This window comes from Lepidochelys kempii, chromosome 4, assembly GCF_965140285.1.
Source record: "Lepidochelys kempii isolate rLepKem1 chromosome 4, rLepKem1.hap1, whole genome shotgun sequence".
Classification (NCBI taxonomy): Eukaryota; Metazoa; Chordata; order Testudines; family Cheloniidae; genus Lepidochelys; species Lepidochelys kempii.
The window spans coordinates 117,705,680-117,724,771 of NC_136383.1; the positions used below are offsets into that span (position 1 = coordinate 117,705,680).

The window sequence follows — 19,092 nt, forward strand, 5'->3', positions numbered from 1 at the left end:
TACCACCATTGACTTCTGGAGTTTTATTAGGCCCTATGGCAGAATGTGACTGTTCCCTGTGATGTCAGTTTGTTTGCTGTTCTGTACTTTGTCTCTTCAATAAGAACTGAACTTACCGGTACCCTTAGCTATTCAGTATTCCTAGAATACTACAGTTGTTAAATCTTATAGTGGGATTCCTTAGAAAAGGGTAGATGGTCATTTAGGAAGATATGCAGTATCTTTCTCAAAAGGCTTTAATCACACTCGCCCACACTATCCAGTTGAGTTTCTGGCTGAACCGTAAGTGTTTAAACAGTCTTCCCTAATTGCTCTCAAGTACAAATAGAAATGTTTTCAGAAAGTTATCTGTTAATAAGTTTCATTTGCTTCTTTCCTGAAACTAATTTTCAAAATGTGGAAATTCTGAAACTTTAGATACCATAGTTCATACTTGAAAGAGCAGAAGAGTAGCTGACTCTGTTCAAACTGTGGAAAGGCTGTGTCAAAGTTCCCCTGAGTCAATGGCTCATCGGGCTGAGGTGGCTAAGGCACATCAGTTTCATAGCCAAATGGTACAGAAGGGAGTAAAGTGGAGAGCATCAGGTCTGACCTAAGGCAGCCTTTGACTGCCCTAATCCAATGAATCAGGTACCCGTTTTACAGCTGGGTGAACAAGAAGTAGCCTTTCAGTATGAGATTGAGCAAGTCTCGATCTTCAGGATTGTAGTCAAGCTCCTTAGCCACTCAGCCACCGCACTTCCTAGAGAGAGAGAAGTTGGGACCATGAGAAATAGCATAGCTGCTCTGCTGGTAGAGAGGAATGAATGATTTTAATTTCAGTCATTTGTATGTTGTGATGTAAGGCTATGTTTACACTTGCCATTTAAAGCGCAAAATGTCCCTTTTTTGCACTAAAATCATGGGAGCGTCTACACTGGTTAATGACTTTTTGCGGTGAAACTCAGACGTTTCACTGCAAAAAGAAAACTGTCTTCACGAGAGGCATACACTTCTTTCCCTTGTTCTTTTTGCATTGTTGTAAAAGTGAAGACCCATTCTACCTATGCAAACAACTTTTGGCCTCTGGAGGATATCCCACAGTTCCAAAAGTGACCACTCTGGCCAGCATCTCCACTGCTCTGATGCCAGGTAAACAGACGTCCGCCCGCCCCTCCCACTATAAGCGCCGGGAAGTTGGAAACTCCCTTTCCCTTTGCTTGGAGATGTGGCAGGGAAAGCAGCCAGACATCAGGGTTTGTTTTGTTTTTTTTAAATGCCACAAAAGAAACAAGGAAGTAATGGGGCTTCTGGGACATGAAGCAGTGCATCACAAGGCACTGAGCAGGGACCCAGGATGCCTTCTGCTCAACCCCCCCTTCCCACAAGACCTATTGAGAGAGCTGCACTGTGGGATAGATGACCTACAGCGCTGCTCTCCTCTGTGATGGAAGTGCTGGTAGTGTAAACACTCTGACGTCTGAGGAATTAAGCACTGGTTTGCATGCTCACTTTTCTTTCACCAGTTCCTTTTCACCTGTGAAACTTATAGCACAAAAACTCTGCAAGTGTAGACATACCCTAAGTCTGTCCTATGAAGATGTAATCTAGAATAATTGTTTACTAGGATAGATGTTTCAGTGAATACAGTAAGAGCTTCGTGAATGCTGCTAATGTAGTATCTCATTCAGTCTTTAATATATTTTATCAGTTGTAAACTTTTTTATTCTACTCAAAAAAACTACCTTAGAACTTTATTAAGCTTGCAAAATCAAGCACTCAAAAGTTACCATTGTTCACTTAATTCACCCATTTTTCTGCATGTATATATTATCATAGTCCTTAATTACATGATTACATACTATTTTTAATGTAGTTTGTGTGCAGCTTTTTAGGTTTTTATAAAAAGAAAACTGAAAAACAGAAATTTGTCATTGACACCTACATCAGCAGGGTTGGATCCCTCCCTCCAGTTCTAATCAGTTTCTCTTTCCCACCCCCTTCTGTCCCAGTCTGGGATAGGAGCTTGGTTAATCTACTCCTTTCGCTTTCCCCCAGTCTGGCTCTTTTTTTCCCCCCTTGTATTGCGACTTCCTCCTTCATGCTGCTTGGGCATCAGCAGTGGGATCAGAGAGCGCTCTGGAGAAACAGGCTCACCAGCATTTATATATATATATATATATATAATTTGACATTGCAAAACAATGTACTTCTCATTACCTTGCTCTCAGAAACAGCTGAACTATTTTGCATGAAACTTTCCAAAAATGTTTAGCCTAAGGCAGTACCTGAAATGGAAAATTTCAGCCCAATTGGTTAAAGTTTGGAAGAGTTATAAACAACAGAAAGCAGGGTATTACAATGGGAAGTGCCAGGCAACTTTATTAATAGTTTGTGCTATTAAACATTCCTAAAATTCGAAATATGCAGTATTGGTGTAGCTCTATTGATCCCAGGGTATTAGAGAGACATGTTGGGTGAGGTAATATCTTTTACTGGACCTGAAGAAGAGCTCTGTGTAAGCTTGAAAGTTTGTGTCTCTCACCAACAGAAGTTGGCCAAATAAAAGAACATTTCTTCACCCACCTTGTCTCTCTCAAATTAGAAGTGATGGTCATGTTTTTTGAATGCTGTCTGTTCATGAAAAATGTCTGTGTTCCATTGTTTCAGAGGAAAGGAAAGAATTAAACTTACCTTTTACGGTCTTGAATAAAGAAGTTGTTACATAAGGTTCTTTTCCAAGAATGTCTGTGCAAAATCTGGGTGCAGATCAGGCCCAGAAACAGAGAACTTCAAGTCTAGGCCTGTAACATTAGAGCATAATATGTGGCATGTTTCTACTTGAGGGGTCAAGAGTTATTTACTTAAATTTCTAATTGTGACTATCCAACGAATTGAGACTTGCATCCGACGAAGTGGGTATTCTCACACGAAAGCTTATGCTCCAAATACGTCTGTTAGTCTATAAGGTGCCACAGGACTCTTTGCCACTGCAAAAATTGTAATTCTGGAATTCCTGTACCTTACTACTAGTAATATACCAGTAAAAGGTAAGTTCTGAAGTCTGACCAAATAGCCTGGTATTGCATTCCAACCTGAAGCTCTCCAAACCCTAGTTCTGGGAGACTACTTGAGGGATCAAGCTTGAGACCATTGATGTTTCATTGGGAGCACAAGACAAGAATCCTATAGTGTTTAACCTCCAGAGCACATGACAAAAACAGCCCAGCAGGTGCACCATAGGCAGGGAAGCCATCTCTGAGATACATGTATCCCAGACCACTTAAGGCTGCATACCCTAATATCCGTCTCTAGATTCATTATTTGTACAAAGCCCACAAACACTAGTGCACATAACTGATTGCTTTTTCCACCATAAGATTATAGAAAGGGTAGGAGAAGAGTAAAAGGCTCTGCATGCCATAGCTATAATCTTGGCATCTAGAATCAGCAGTAGATCTAATAGTCCAGTGACTATATCGGCAAAGGTTAAATAAAACTTCCATTGCCAGCTGTTCAGGTTGTTCTCCATTTTATGGCATTAGTTCCAGCTTGAGGTTGAATCAAGTTAGCTTTCTCCTAATTGGCACCATGTCTTCCAGGTACTGAGAGCACAGCAACTAAAGGGGGATGTGCCTTTGAATGTCACCCATCAACTGGTGACATTGCAGACCAGAAGGATGCTATCTCCTCCCCTTTACACATTGAATGGGAGTGGTGATGAGAGATCCCTTTAGAATCCCACAGGAGAGCAGGCAAAGAACTTGTTACCTTTTATAATGTGAGTGAAAGGAATAAGACCATTGAAGGGCCTTCCTATCCTCTTACACACAGTCCTGCTAAAACCTCTCAGTTTATGGAATCTCAAGCCCCTGATAGAGCTAACAATCAGAAGGACACATTACCCTAGTTATGAGGAGAAAGTAATTACCCGTGACTTATGGAAATTTCTGTTACAAATCCATGTTTAAAGCCACACTTGCAGGTGAATGAGGTCAAAATGCATATGTTACTGCTCTGGCACTACCACCTCTTAGCTTTCCACTGTTGAAAAAGCTAGAGACTGGTTGGATATTGATGAGATAATTAAAAAGGAGATGGCTTTTTGAGCAGGGGCCTTTCCACTGCCTGTTTTAAAGTTGGCTTGCATCTTGCTTGCTTGTAGGGAAACATTAACTATCTGCATCAGTAATCCCCAAAATCTGCCAGTTCTGGTGATTGCTTTAATGATGCGGAACACCTACTTTCCTGCTTGGAGTGGGACTGAGTCCACAAACTTACTTCATACAGGCTCCTGAGCATCAGTCCTGTCAATAAATCCTGACATGAGTTGCCTGAATTAATTCTACCTGGCATCCTACAGAAGACATGTTCTGTATCCCATTACCCATCCCCTAAGCTATCCAGTTCTCCTCAATTTTACTCAATGCTGATTCTTTCTTCCTTCCACAAACTGTCATGTCAATGAGTAAATTGTTTAGATTTTAGAACTTTCCTTGTATTTATAAAAGCCCAACAGGACAGCCTGATATTAGAGTACTGCACATCTTATTATTCCCTATCTCCACACCTACTAGATATTGGGAAATCCAATCTGATTGGATTTTCCTGCCAGGATTCTCTTCAGCATTGTGAGCAGGTCAAAATGGCTGATACATCAAACATTTGCTCAAGTCACTGCTCTTGCTTTGGCCCAGACAGCAATCTTTTCTGGGAATACTGTACCAGGACAGCTAAGTGGAGCCCTGTGACTAGTCATGTATTTTGACTAGACTCAAAGGGTGAAGTCACTGGCTTATTCATGATTCACTCTTCTGGTTCTTCTACCACATGGGTACAAGACAAAGTTGTTCTCTTCCCACCCCCACCCCCAACTAGATGTAACTATTAGAATTTGCTAGACCAGTTCAGTTTTGAAGGGGGCAACCAGAACTTTAAAAAATCTTTAGAGTTTTCAGTTACCCTAATTTATTAAGTACTTAGTATTTTTTTCCTTCCATCACTCATTTGGGACTGAAAGAAATGTGCAAGAATTATGTGGCTGATATGGCAAACTTATATATCACTGTGGACCAAGGATAGTATATAGTCCCTGGGGAGCATAGTCACCTCCTCATGGAAGTAAGAACAGTAGGGGGTGATTAGGCAAATTCACTTAGGCTGTAACATCTGCAGAGAAAAGAGTCATATAGACTAGTTCAAACTGTATTCTCCAGAGTCAACAGACAAAGATGACTTTTGGATAAATAGTCTGACTTTAAACTGACTGAGCCTTCTTTCTGATCACACAAACAGGGCCTTCTATCCAGTGGGGGCCCCAATCCTTGGACCTGCTGAGGCCCCATAAGACTGATGTTTTCTCTGTAATGCTTTCACCTTAAGAATAAATCTTTTAGAAAGAGCTGTGTGGTAACTCATAACTGTGGGCAATTAGAACTGTTCATAGCCTATGAGGAGAAAGCAGAGTGCAGAGAGGCCTGTTTGGGCAGTCTGTCTTGCTGGGGAACTCTTAGTATAGGTGGTGAACTTTGCAGCCTGTAAAAACTCCAGTTAGGAGGGGGAGAAATGTGGGTCTCCACCCAACAGAGGTGGTGGCTGTGGAGCCAGGAGCCTAAAAGTGAGTGCCCATGGACGGGAAATACAGGTGCTGTTTCGCTCAACTGTGACAGTATAATTTTAGGAGATGTTTCAGTATAAAACTGAGGGGGGTTTTTGGGGGAGGGGTAAGGGGGGTAGGGTGTGGGAAACAAATCTTTAAACTGTGAAATTGAGAGAGCTTTCTTAGGGTTCCCACCTCTCTCCCTTCTGATTTTATTTTTTGTTTTGTATTATTATCCTAATCAGTCAGCATGAAAAACCAATTACAATTCATGAATTTGACATCTGATAGAGCCCGCTCATTAGCTGATAAACATATATACCCACTATAGCTGGGTGTTCACACAGGGATTTTGCGCTGGTTTAAAAATGAAATTAGATAAACAGTTGAATAAAACTGGTGTAATTTTGTGTAGACGAGCTGTCAGTGCATGTAAAACACAGACCTGTTTGATCAGTTTTTAATACTAATTACCTTCAAAAGGCCTGTTAGATCAAAACCAGCTAAACAAGTTGTCGGTTACCTACGTGTCAAAAGTTGTGAAATAGCCAAATTACTTAACTGAGTGAGTGGACAGTCATTTAATGACCATGGGTAAAATCCTGGTTCCAATGAAGAGAATTGCAAAACTCCCATTAAAATTAATGACAGGTTTCAGAGTAACAGCCATGTTAGTCTGTATTCGCAAAAAGAAAAGGAGTACTTGTGGCACCTTAGAGACTAACCAATTTATTTGAGCATAAGCTTTCGTGAGCTACAGCTCACTTCATTGGATGCATACTGTGGAAAGTGTAGAAGATCTTTCTATACACATAAAGCATGAAACAATACCCCCTCCCACCCCACTCTCCTGCTGGTAATAGCTTATCTAAAGTGATCACTCTCCTTACAATGTGTATGATCATCAAGTCGGGCCATTTCCAGCACAAATCCAGGTTTTCTCACCCCCCCCCCCCCACACACACACAGGAGAGTGGGTTTGTGTGTGGGGGGGGGGGGCGGGGTGAGAAAACCTGGATTTGTGCTGGAAATGGCCCGACTTGATGATCATACACATTGTAAGGAGAGTGATCACTTTAGATAAGCTATTACCAGCAGGAGAGTGGGGTGGGAGGGGGTATTGTTTCATGCTTTATGTGTATAGAAAGATCTTCTACACTTTCCACAGTATGCATCCAATGAAGTGAGCTGTAGCTCACGAAAGCTTATGCTCAAATAAATTGGTTAGTCTCTAAGGTGCCACAAGTACTCCTTTTCTTTTTATTAAAATTAATGGGGCCAGGATTTCACCCAAGAACTCCCTGAATATAAACTCTGTAGGGTGGGAGAGAACAGAATTGTATGTGTCTTGTGCTCATAAAGACAAGGTGAGCGAAGTGATGCCTTTTATTGGACCAACTTCTGTTGGTGAAGGAGACAAGCTTTTGAGCTTACACAGAGAGCTCTTTTTTAGGGTCTGTTCATAAACCCATTTGAAGTGGTCCTGTGTTAATTGTATCTGCATAATCTTGTACATTCTTAAAGCCATTTCTTTATCAGGAAGTGATATGTTGTAAGGGTGTGATCGTATGAATCAGCTGGTTTGTTTTGTATTCTTGGGCTGCAGAGCCTCAGCTGTAACTAGCCAAGGTCCTAGGCAATAAGTTATTACTCAGAGGAGAGTGGTGTATATTGAGAGAAGACAGATTTTAGCCATGCCCTGAGAGGTAATATAAATGCCTTCTTATAATTCTTCTGTAACTCCCCCCTAAATAAACAAAAGGATTTTTTTTAAGTATCTTCCTTAATCCTTCTGCCATAAATCAGTTTAGGGTTGAAACCAAGAGTGGAAGTTGGTCTAAAGGAAAACTTTTTAGAAGGCCTTGTGAATGAGTTGGGAGCTCAGCATATGGCTGTAAGTGTAGTGTTTGTGGTACCATATTATTATAATATGGAGTGAACAAACACCTCTTGAATATGCAGAGATTTGGGTCCCTTACATTCAGTGTAAATTATCTCCCCAGCATGCACATCCGTTTTCTTTCTGGATTTTGAGCAAGAGCATGACAATAGGGGGTTTCATAGAAAGAGAGTAGAAATACTGGCAAGTGTCTTCAACCACTCAGGTGCACATAATTACCCAGGGTGGAACTTATCTAGTGCAGAAGATTCTTGCAGGTTTTTGGTAACACTTAAATTGAAACTGGTGTGATTTATATTGCATTATTTTGACAAATAAAATTTGCAGAATTTTTAATCTTTTGGCGCAGAATCCACCCAGGTATAACAGGAGGTAAGAGGAGATGATCAGTGGTCCCTTTTGGCCTTAGAATCTGTGAAGCATGATATACTATTTAAGTGTTGGGAAATACTAAGTGAAGTTTGTTCTTTGAGATAAAGTTCAGAATCTTCTGTGTAGTTTTTACTTAATCAGTGTTGAAAATACATTTTACTGCCACAAGTTCTTCTAGAAGGTCATTTGATAAGTCTGCTTCAGTTGCCTCCAATTCTTTACGTGCCTTTCCCAGAGAGTCATCATTCAGTTTGGGAAATACATGTTAGAAGCCACAGTTGTTTTCTGAAACCATTTTTGAAAGTTTTTGTTTTCGTTCCAGTGCAAGACAAAAACATGCCGGGAAATGGAAATATAATCTTCCAGAGAGCTCTAGTTATCAGCCTTGAATTTTATTTAGTCTAGGAAATAGTTCTTGTTGTTCTAAGTATACTCTCATTAATCCTGCCATGATGGTTGATGCTTTGTGTAGTGTTGAGCGTTGTTGCTCTTTGGTTTGGTTTGTTGATTAGCTGGCCACTTCATGCTAGTTAGTGTTCCTTATCAACTTAAATAGTTTGCATCCTATTGTTTTCCTTTTATCATTTTCAATAACTTCTATTAGCTCTTCAGTTAATTAGCCGTAACAGTGGTCTTGTTTATAAGCAGAATCTGTGAAGAGTAATAGACTTCATCCTAACTAGTTTTTCAATAATATCAGCGTTATTTGCAGTTCTGAGAATAGCTTTTGGTTTTGCTCCTGTACATCTTGTTTCAAAACAAAACAAAATTGAAAGGTCAGACTTTAAACAGTCTTCTTGAATAGATGACCTATGTGCTTTCTGTTTGTTCTTTTTTGGTCCACTGTTTTATAGTAGACACTTGAAATGTTGTTCTTTCTGATCACTCTATCCTTATGACATACAAATAACTATTAACTTTCTTGTAATGTAGTTTTTTGTATTACCATAGTGCCAAGGAGCCCTAGTCAATGACCAGGACTCCATTGTGCTAGGTGCTGTACAAATATAGAACAAAAAGGCTGTTTCCTGCCCCAAACAGCTTACAAACTTAAGTATAAGACAAGAGACATCAGATGGATGCACTGAGATTAAATGGGGTGCACAGTGAGATGATGATATGATTGTAAAGTCAAACATTCAAAATTTAGGAAATGCCAAGTTTACAGTTGCCTCTGTAACCTTAATTCTGCTTCCTTGTGCATCCATCCTGTATTCTGAATGTGGAAGGTATATTGTGGAAAAAATAGCATGGGATTGTGTAATTAAAGACTATATTGTTATGTATTTGGATGGGCAACCTCAATGTTGTATAGTGCTAAGCAATCTAAAAGTAGTGTTACCAGCTGCCCCTTATAAATGTGTAGATAAGTGTTTCAGCCAACACGTCACTTATTTTTGACTCCATAGCAGTACCTTTTTGATTTCATCAGGTTTCCATCTCTGCCAAATGGACTCTTTAAAAGGTGTATTGATGACAGAGTTTCTTGGTTGATGACGGTTCTGTTGAGTTGACAACTCCTGTATATTTCAACCTCAAAAAGAGCTGCATGATAGTCTGCTCTCAGTAGATGAAACCACAAAGGTTTACCACAGGAAGACTATTGCCCACATGCTTTTCTCATCATGATTTTAGCTTTCAGTTTGGTCCTGTACACTTATGCCTTTCATACCTGATGTAAAGTTTGAGACTCTGGATATCCAGGTATCGCACATTGAAAGCTGATCTATTTCAAATGCTCTGTTGCTTCAGGTATTTTCTTGAATACCTAATTAGCATTTCCGAATCATTGTTTAAAATGTATCCATTTATTGTGCATGAGTTTCACAAGAAAGATTTATTCTCCAAGACGGTGACCACTTGACACTCAGATATTATGGTGATGGGACCAATCTATGTACATAGATTCTAAACATAGTTATGATGACATTGATGATTTAATCATCTATCAAACTAAGACCAGCTAATACATTTTTAAATCTCACCGGTGCAGTGGCGGATTAGCCACTGGGCCAAGTGGAAGGTCCCAGAAAAATGGGCATGCCCCGACCTGCTCAACCCACCCGGCCTCCTGCCGGGGCATGGGGTAGGGGCACTGGGGCTTCCGCCTGCCCGGTGCTCCTGTCGGGGAACAGGGGAAGCCCCCATGCCCCAACCCCATTTCCCTGGCAGGAGTGCAGGAGGGGTGTGGGTGTGGTCAGGGGGGAGACTGCAGGCAGAAGGGGTGGCTCAGGGCCCCACAAAACCCTAATCTGCCTTCACACTGTCTATTCTGTGGTAAACTGTGTTTAAAGACATGTTAATTAACCCTTGTTAGCTAACACATTTTGAAACATTTATTTTTCCAGTTTAGACAAAGCACTCTGTCCAGAGTAGAGTAGTTTTCCTGTCATTAGGTGTCCTCTACTGCCTTCTAATCAGTCCTGTTCTATCTACCTGTTTTTCCTGGGGGTCTAGTAGGATAATGACACCAAGGAAGGGAAGTTTAAGAGGAGAAGGAATTACTAGATTGTTTGAAACTGTTTTATATTTCTTTAAACCTTTTCTTTAAATAGTATACAGACAATTTAAAAAAAATATGTTTTGAAGCTTCAAAGCTCCTTTTCCTTTTGATTATGGGCTGAGAGCACTGTTCCCACTAACTTTTCCCACTGATATATGGAATGAATTTAGTTATGTGCCTCAATATGGAGGTAATGTGTGACACATCACCTCCATATTGGTGCACATAACAAAATTCATGTGGTGTTGGCGCGGCCGAGGGGTTGGGAGTGTGGGAGGGTGAGGGCTCTGGGTGGGGTCAGGGATGAGGGGCTCAGGGCTGGGACAGAGGGTTGGGGTGTGGGGGCTGAGGGCTCTGGCTGAGGCTGTGGGCTCTGGGGTGGGGCTGGGGATGATGGGTTTGGGGTGCAGGATGCCCCAGGGCTAGGGCGGGGAGGAGGACTCTGCCCAGGTCTTTCTCCCCGCAGCAGAACCTGGGCTGCGAGGGAATGTCTTTCCCCACAGCGGCAGCTCCAGGGCTGGGGCCACGGGATAGGCGCCTCTCCCCAACCGCGTCAGGTGTGGGCCGGCGCTGGGGGAGGGGTGCTTCTTCCCCGGCTGGGGCACCTCTCCCCACTGCTGCAGGTCCGGGTCTGGGGCAAAGGCAACTCTCCTAGTGGCAGCCCTGAGTATTTGTGTGGCATTTAATAGGCTGCTGTGCAGCCGCGCAGCTTAGGGGGAACTTAGACTGAGAGCTCCCAATTCTTTGGTCTTCCAAGTAGACATCAAGTAAAAACAGAGGACAAGATGTGATGTTCCCAACACTTTCAAACTTTAAAAAAAAGGCAGAAAAATCCAGTAATGTTTCATGCTGCATTTATACCAGGTGAAGAAATAAAAAGGCATGACTTTTTTTTTTTTTAATAGACCACCTTTTAATACAGTTGGTTGCGGTGTTGTAGCCATGTTTGTCCCAGGATATGAGTCTGAGACACACAAGGTAGGTGAGGACCAACTTCTGATGGTAGAAGGTACAAGCTTTTGAGCTACACGGTGCTCTGACATTCTGGTCACCTTCTCCAAAACTGAGGAAGAGCTCTGTGTAGCTCGAAAGCTTGTCCCTTCCACCAACAGAAGTTGGTCCAATAAAATGTATTACTTTATTTACCTTATCTTTTTTCTTTGCATGCAAAGGCCTGGAATGGAAAGTAGTACATATATTTAGGGACAAGTTGACCAAGTTACACTTGTTATGGAAACCATGAAGCTAAATTTCCTGACTTCAGTGTGATTGCTCTTATAATTTTAATCCCCAATTAATGGAATGGGGGATTGTTGGGAGAAGCGTTCCATTTCTTGGTTATTTGGAGTTCATTTTTAAAAACTAGTTTCCATTTATATCTTGAGCCTGGATTCAGTTCTAGCCTAGGATGTCTGTGAAACAAATTCTGATGAATAGTTTCTGCTACATTCACTCTCTAGAGAATAAACAATAACAAAAATCTGAAAGATGAAAAGCATTGTGTTGGGTATTGCTAGCATTTAATGGAAGCCCAATTACACCCTAGCAATAGCTGCAATTCAGTAATTGCACAGTAGCTTTAGGGGTACATTTATTAAGAGATTTGAGGTACAGGATAGAAAAGTGCTGAATGAATTCGAACATTGTCCTTTTTGCTTTCTAAAAATATACTGAATTTGCCATTCATTACCAAATGCAGCAACATTTGGTTAAATTTTTTCTTAACTCAAATATTTTCTGCTTTCTTGTTCAGTTAGAGATTGTACTATCAGCCTCAGTGCATTGATGTAATGAGCTGCTGCTTGCAGAATGAAGATCTGCTCTTGTCCTCTCTTTCTGTGCGCATTTTGTAAATTAAGGCATAACAGGAGGAAAAGGAGAGAACTGATTGGATGTGTTACATCTGCAGATGATTAATATGACTGCTGCAGCTTGCTTCCTCCGTGTTGGAGCATTCAACTGCAGACAGCTTTGATTGTGGAAGAGAAAGAAAGCAAGAGGGAGGAACATATGATAGCCTTTTTAATTTTAATGGTATCTGATCTCCTTGATGCATGCATGTTCACTGGTTTTTCTGTGGAATCAAGACAATGAAGGTCTTTAATTTTATATTATCGAATCAGCAAGGCCTTAAATGATGTAAAGTGAAATGGGGTTCCAGTGTAACTGTCTCTGAAGAACTGCGGCTTTCATGGTGAGTGAATGTATCAGACATGATGCTCGGAATTTATGCAACATCTTAGGCAGTATATTACAAAATAGCACATTATTTGCAGCACCACCACAGAGAATGGTAAGCTGTTACTATGCTGATTGCTAGTAAAAACATAATAGGCTAGAGACTAGCTTTCAAATGCATAGTTAAAAATGTAAACCACCTTAAGATAATCTTCTGTAGGTATTAAAATCCTTTTTTAAAAAAAATGTAAAATCAACTCTCAAAAGGAGAATATTTTCTCTTTGTGCAGAGCAAGGCTGTTTAGCCAGGAAATACATTGAAGTACTATATCTTCATGAAGGTGCTGATTAAGGAGAACATACCACTGCTAAATGAAAAATAATCCGTCTGTTTTGCACCTTTAGCAAGATCAAAACAGATGTTTGATAGATTTAGTCTTTAACTCAGTAGCTTTCAAAATAAACACACAATAAAAATAATTTCCAGACCCCTTATATATCATGCTTCAAAATCTTTATTGGTAATGAGGTGTAAAGCAAGCAAAATGTGTGCATGTTGTTGTTTAACTATTTTTGTCATCTTACTTAAAATTTTAAAGTAGACCTGCTGTCACAGCACATACCTTAAAAGTCGATGTGGAGAGTTAAGTCTCAAATGGTTTTCTTCCGATATTAATTGCACGTGTATATCTATTACGATATTGGTTTAATACCCCTTAACCTGTATATATTTATAAACGAGTAAGAGTAATTAACTATTTTAAGAGCTGTTCAGCAGTTCAAGAGGTATTTGCTAGTGACAGAATGTCAGCATGTACAGATCTTGCTACACTCTCAATCAACAAATATTCTTAGTGTGAGTTTGTGTAGAGTTCAGAATCTACTTCATAGCTGTATCTTCAGAGTCTGCTATGCCAGAGACTGCATCCTCTGTTCATTAACATGAGGATTATTTAACAGATGTTGTCTTCTGATTTTTTTAATATAACAAATTTTGAAATGAGTTGTGAATATTGACTGTCTTGTCATTTTTACTCCTTTTTTGGATATTGCTTGAAAGGGTAAAAATACTACTGACAATTCATACAGCTTGTCTTATAAAACGTGCCACTCCCATTTTAGGAGCAGGCTGATGATGATACAAGCTCACTGGTCTCTTTTACGCTTTAGTGTTCAGTAAAACATCCAAAGACATTTGCTAAAATACAGAGGATGATTTGGGCTTTAGAGGGGGTGGAATAATAGAATCTCTTAATGAGCCAGCATCTTAAATAGCCACAACAAAGTAGCCTCTAAAATAAAACTTGTTTGTATTTCAATATAATATTTATATAGTAACTGTGTGTGTGTGTGTGTAGTGGAAAGAGATGTTGGGCTGGAAAAAAATTGGGTCTTGTGTGAATGAAGTATTTTCAGAATTGGTTCTTCTATACAGAAAACAAAATCCCCACCCCAGAACACTATGTAAAGTCCATTAAACCTCCCAGAAGCAGCTGTTTTTCAGTCCCTCTTCAAATGAATGCAAACCCTTTCTAAAACATATCTTTTCACAAATTCCATAAAGCAGGGCACTTAATTCTCATTCCTTTTTAAATTTATGTGTTGATGTTTTTTTAGTCTGTCTTCTGTGTATGCTTTAGGAAGAGCAATATAGGAGTTCCATACATCATCTTCAATTTCTTCTTAACTTAATTTAATGTGCTTTCTATTAGTAATAATCCAAACAATTAAAATGTTGTAAATTTAGGATCAAGGATCAGTTGACCATTGGAAGCAGTAATATATGTTAATGTTCATTTTCAAAAACAACTAATTTTGTCATATAAGAATAAAATGCAGGCTTGTAATTGATAGAGAAATTGGGAGAGGGAGTGGCGTTTGGTTGTTACACAGCTTCATTCAACAGAATAAAACTAATGTACTCCAGATTTATGATGGTGTAATTGAGGACATGTTTTGGCATTGTGCCTTTTAATGCATTTCTATCTCCATTACAGTCAGTATTTTCCAGGTTTTCTTAAAATTTTAAGAATAGTAACTTTATTTTATCTTTTGGGTTTCCAAGTATGTAATCTGTTAGTGTCTCGACCTGTGGCTCGTTTCTTTGTACCTCTTCTCTACTCTCTGGATATAGTTTTTCATAAAGAAGAGCTTAGTCTGTACAAACTTGCTCCCTTAAATAGCCAATACATAAATACTGTTTGTGATAGTTTAAATCAGTCTGGTGGCTGCTACTCCTTAGAAGTCAAACTAATACAACAGTGGTATTTAACATATTAGAAATTGACCTCAGATAGCACCATGATTTTCCAGATGGATCATAATGTGCTTCCTTTCATTCATACAGCTGTGGAAACATGAAACTTGTTTGGCAAGAGAGTTACAAATACCTCTGTATCCACTGCAGTTGATGGAAACCCTCAGGCTTTGGGGGAAGAAACCACCTTTGAGAAGGGAATTAGGAATAAAGTTTCCCTATACACAGGTTAATAAATAACTGCTTATTGCAGAGTATCTTGCGTCCTCCTCTGAAGCATATGGTATTGGTAATCTCAGGCTGTTGGTCTAACCTAGTATGGCAATTTGTGTTCCTAAATCAGGAAAACTGGGGATTTCTCCAACTTTGGCCTAACAGCTCCACTGTCCTGCAGTGTCCTGTCTTCTCTATGGGCAGTTTCCAAGTGCTTCTTTTCTCCCTACCACTTCTCATATTACTTAAAAATCTCAGATACCAGGTCCAGATCACATGTAATAATTATATAACTTTTTTTCTGATTCAGCATGGCAGAAGCATGAAGGAATAAGGGATGGGAGTTTGAGAGAACACCTTTGGCCTTCCCTCTTGGTGCAAATATGAATGGTTATACACACAGCTGAGACCGAGGCAGAGTGTTAAAAATGTTGGTTTCTGGTGTGTTGCAGCTGTCTTATGGCAGACCATTAGCAGAAATGTAGCAGTTTTCTATTAATGTGGTCTGTAGTGTGTAGATGGAGCTAAGACACATTGTCACATTATTATGCATCTGTTTCAGCAGTGAGAGCAAAGATGCTGCATTTAAAAATAATAATTTTTTAAAAAGTAGTACTTTTTCATGCCTTTCAGTAAATTAGGAACCTACTTTGGAAATCCTGAATGACCTAGCCTACTTCAGTTGTACCAGGACCTTTTTTAAAATATTTTCTTAGTGGTTTTCTATATAGTTTACATGGTGGTTTTAAAATAAATAAATCAGCCTTTCAGTATTCTTTGCAAGAAGTTTGCATCAATGAGAATGTAGAAGTCTCATGGATGAAACCCTGTTCATGGAAGCACCCGCAAATTACTTGCTTATAGCACTCAGATTTTGCAGATAGTGTTGAATTTGTGAGGTGGCAGACTACATTGTAAGAATTTAACACATTAAGTATTTGTCATTTTTACTTTTTTTTTCTCATAGTACTACTTGACCAAATACGAACACTTTAAAATTAGCTTTATTTGTAGACTACCATCATGGGTGATATGCCTAACTCACTGGTTCACATGCCATAGTAGGGTGGTACATGGGTTGGTTTATCAGAATAAGGATCCATTAAAATTACATTTAAAAAAAATATTAAGGTAATTTGAGTTTTAGACATGGTACTATGCTGGGTCTTAAAGTTTAGAACCTTTGGTCTAATAGAAACAATTTCAAGATGAAATAAGCAACAAATAGGTTTTCTGTTTAACCACAATTAACATATTTTTTTCTTCATTCCGCTTGGCTATATTTACAAATGGTTTGAGTAGGAGAAATAGTTTATAGCAAGATATAAAGACGAAGTGTTTATTGCTTTAAAGAATTTTGGTCTGGAAGTCTGCAGTCATGAAATAGTTATTTTTCTGCACTTCATTGATAGGTCAAATCTTAAAGATGAGCATAAATTATTTTAGCATATTCAAGTATCACTCTTAGCAACGGCTCATACAGTATCTTCAGCTTGAGTTTTTAAAATATTACTTGCGGAAGTAAATTTAGACTAATTTTTTAAAAATGAAGGGAATTAGACCATTACTCAATACAATTTCAAGTGTTGTTGTCTTCACTTTGGGGGATTACTATTGGCTTTGATTCAAGACATTTTTTTAAATAATTGGAGTTTGATTATAAATTGTACAGAAAGGTTTCATAAGTTTTCCTGAAAGTGTTCTCATCTTGCATGTTTCTGTAGCTGTTGCGATACAGTGCATGGCTTTGATATTCTCCATCAGTGTAACCAATTATATTCTTTTTGTGCAGGAATATGAAGAAAAAACTGGACGAGCTCACAAGCCACTCTCTCCTAAACAGAATGTGAGGAAAAATCTTGACTTTGAACCCCTCTCCACCACAGCGCTTATTCTAGAAGACAGGCCAGCGTAAGTTTGGCATAGTACCATAGTAGAGCCTCTTAAACTTAGGATGGCAAAACCTTTGTCACTCTGCATATTTTATGACTATAAATTGTTTAAGCAGATCAGCTTTAAAAAAAAACAATCTTCCAAACTACTGTATAAATGAGTGGCATATTTCTAAGGGAAATTAATAAAATCTACTTTATTGTAAGTTTCAACCTTTTTTGTATAAAAGAAAATGAATGAATTACTGTCTGACACTGGTGGCAGTGGCAGTAATTTTTTTCAATTTGCTTACAAACATGAATGGCTAAGTAGTTTATCTTTAAGGTAACCCAAGAACAAAAAATTAACAAAGCACTTGCTGAAAAATCTGAGGGTAGCAAGGGTACCTGGCACAGAAGATGTCCAATCCTCAAATAATGAAGCAGCGTACCGGAGAGTGCTCTGTGGTGGGTTCAGTGTGTGAGCTGTAGCTCACGAAAGCTTATGCTCAAATAAATTGGTTAGTCTCTAAGGTGCCACAAGTACTCCTTTTCTTTTTGCGAATACAGACTAACACGGCTGTTACTCTGAAACCAGTATGAAGGATGTCAGGCCCTTGATACGTTGGCTTATCCTTCTCTTATTTTACACAAGTATTCTTATACAACCAAACCCATATCAGACTTCTTGGAAAAAACTGTATTGTGGTTTCTCTTATTTCTACATATGCTTTTTTGGAGAATTTATGCTGAACGTCTGGCTTTACTGCATGCAGAAACAGATAAAAGAAAACTAAATCACCGTGGCAGGCTGAATTTTAAATAGTCTATTTAAAGTAGCTGTGTGTGCAGTTTAAAGATAAGAGCATATGAAAACCAAACCTGATGTAGAATAATACATTAAATATTTTTCACAAGTGCATTTCCACTGTTTAATGACAGTGAAAATAGCTCATATCAAATTGTCTACTAATATATCATGTTAGTTACTTAGCTTATAAAGCTGTCTAGCTGTGGTTGTGCTAAAGCACGTAGTATTTTGCTTGCACATACAGAACGGTGGTCAAGTCTTGTATTAAGTGCTAGGTATATGTGTTCAATTGTAAAGTAAGTTACATGTTGTTAAAGTGGCCACTCCTATATAGTGTTGGGGCAGGACTGTTCATTGGATGAAAACAAACTGATACTCATCCCTCCAGATTCCTGATAGAGAGCTATCAACCTAGACAGGGCTTCCAGATCCACTCTTCTGGCCGTTGCATTCTCACCATCAGCAAGTATGGCCCAGGGACCAATGATACCCATTGTGGGGTCTGCCTCCATACCCTGACAGCCCAGCCCATCATCCTTTTTGGGCCCCTCGCTCCATATTTCTGGGCACCTGAATAGGAGGACCCTATTTTCCACACCCAGCAGTGATTACCACCAGATGGAGAACTGCAGTCCCCACAGGAGCAGTGGATGGAGGATTGGCCAGAACTGCTGGTGCTACCAGAGCCACCAGTGTCACTCTCTTCATCCTGTCCCAGTGAGGCAGTATTATCAGCCTTTCCCTCACCCCCAGATAATTTTAAACAGTACCAGGCCCTTCTTGGGAGAATTAGACTCTCTCCAGATTCCACTGAAAGAGGTCTAGGATGCAGCCCACACACTCCTGGACATCCTCTAGGCTATGGTTCCTTCTGAAGTGGCATCCCCAATTAATGAGGCCATCATGGAACCTGCCAGAGTGAACTGGCACATTGCTGTCACCTGTGCCCAGATGCCAAAGAGGGCTGAGAAATGCCTCTTTATTCTTCCCAAGGGAGCGGAATTCCTGTTTTAAGACCTTAATTCCAATTCCCAAGTGGTTATAGAAAGAACTCAACTACACCAGCCCAAATACACTACAGCCGAAGGACTTGACCTCTTTGGAAGGAAGATGGTTTTTTCAGCTAGCTTAGCATTCTGAATGGCAAATTACCATGGTTTTGTTGTTCAGTTGTGACTTTTTGAATTACAACAAGCTGTCAGTGTTAGAGAACAAACACTCTCAGGATTGCAGGCTTCGGTTCTGGTTATCCTGGATGAGGGAAAACTAGTTACAGGATCTTTCCTCCAGGCATCCCTTGACAGTGTCACACTCCAATGACTACCTCAGTAGTCATGAGATGGACTTTGTGCCTGTAGGCCTTCAGGTTCTCCCTCCAGAGGGATCCAAATCACCATGGAGAAATTTTC

At 39.7% G+C, this 19,092-nt stretch overlaps 1 protein-coding gene across 9 annotated transcripts in view; it reads left to right on the top strand.

Moving 5' to 3' along the window:
• TBC1D14 (TBC1 domain family member 14) overlaps positions 1–19,092 on the top strand; it is a 106,854-nt gene that overhangs the window by 42,130 nt on the left and 45,632 nt on the right. For 8 of the 9 annotated variants that reach the window (XR_012158733.2, XM_073342584.2, XM_073342582.2 and 5 more), the window contains one exon: positions 16,794–16,912. Coding sequence is in view for 8 of the 9 variants with exons in the window: in XM_073342584.2 (XP_073198685.1) it covers positions 16,794–16,912 (119 nt within the window). In the remaining variant the exon portion in view is untranslated. Of the gene's footprint in view, positions 1–12,158; positions 12,548–16,793; positions 16,913–19,092 lie in introns of those variants that run through there. The other variant, XM_073342590.2, reaches the window with a different exon arrangement.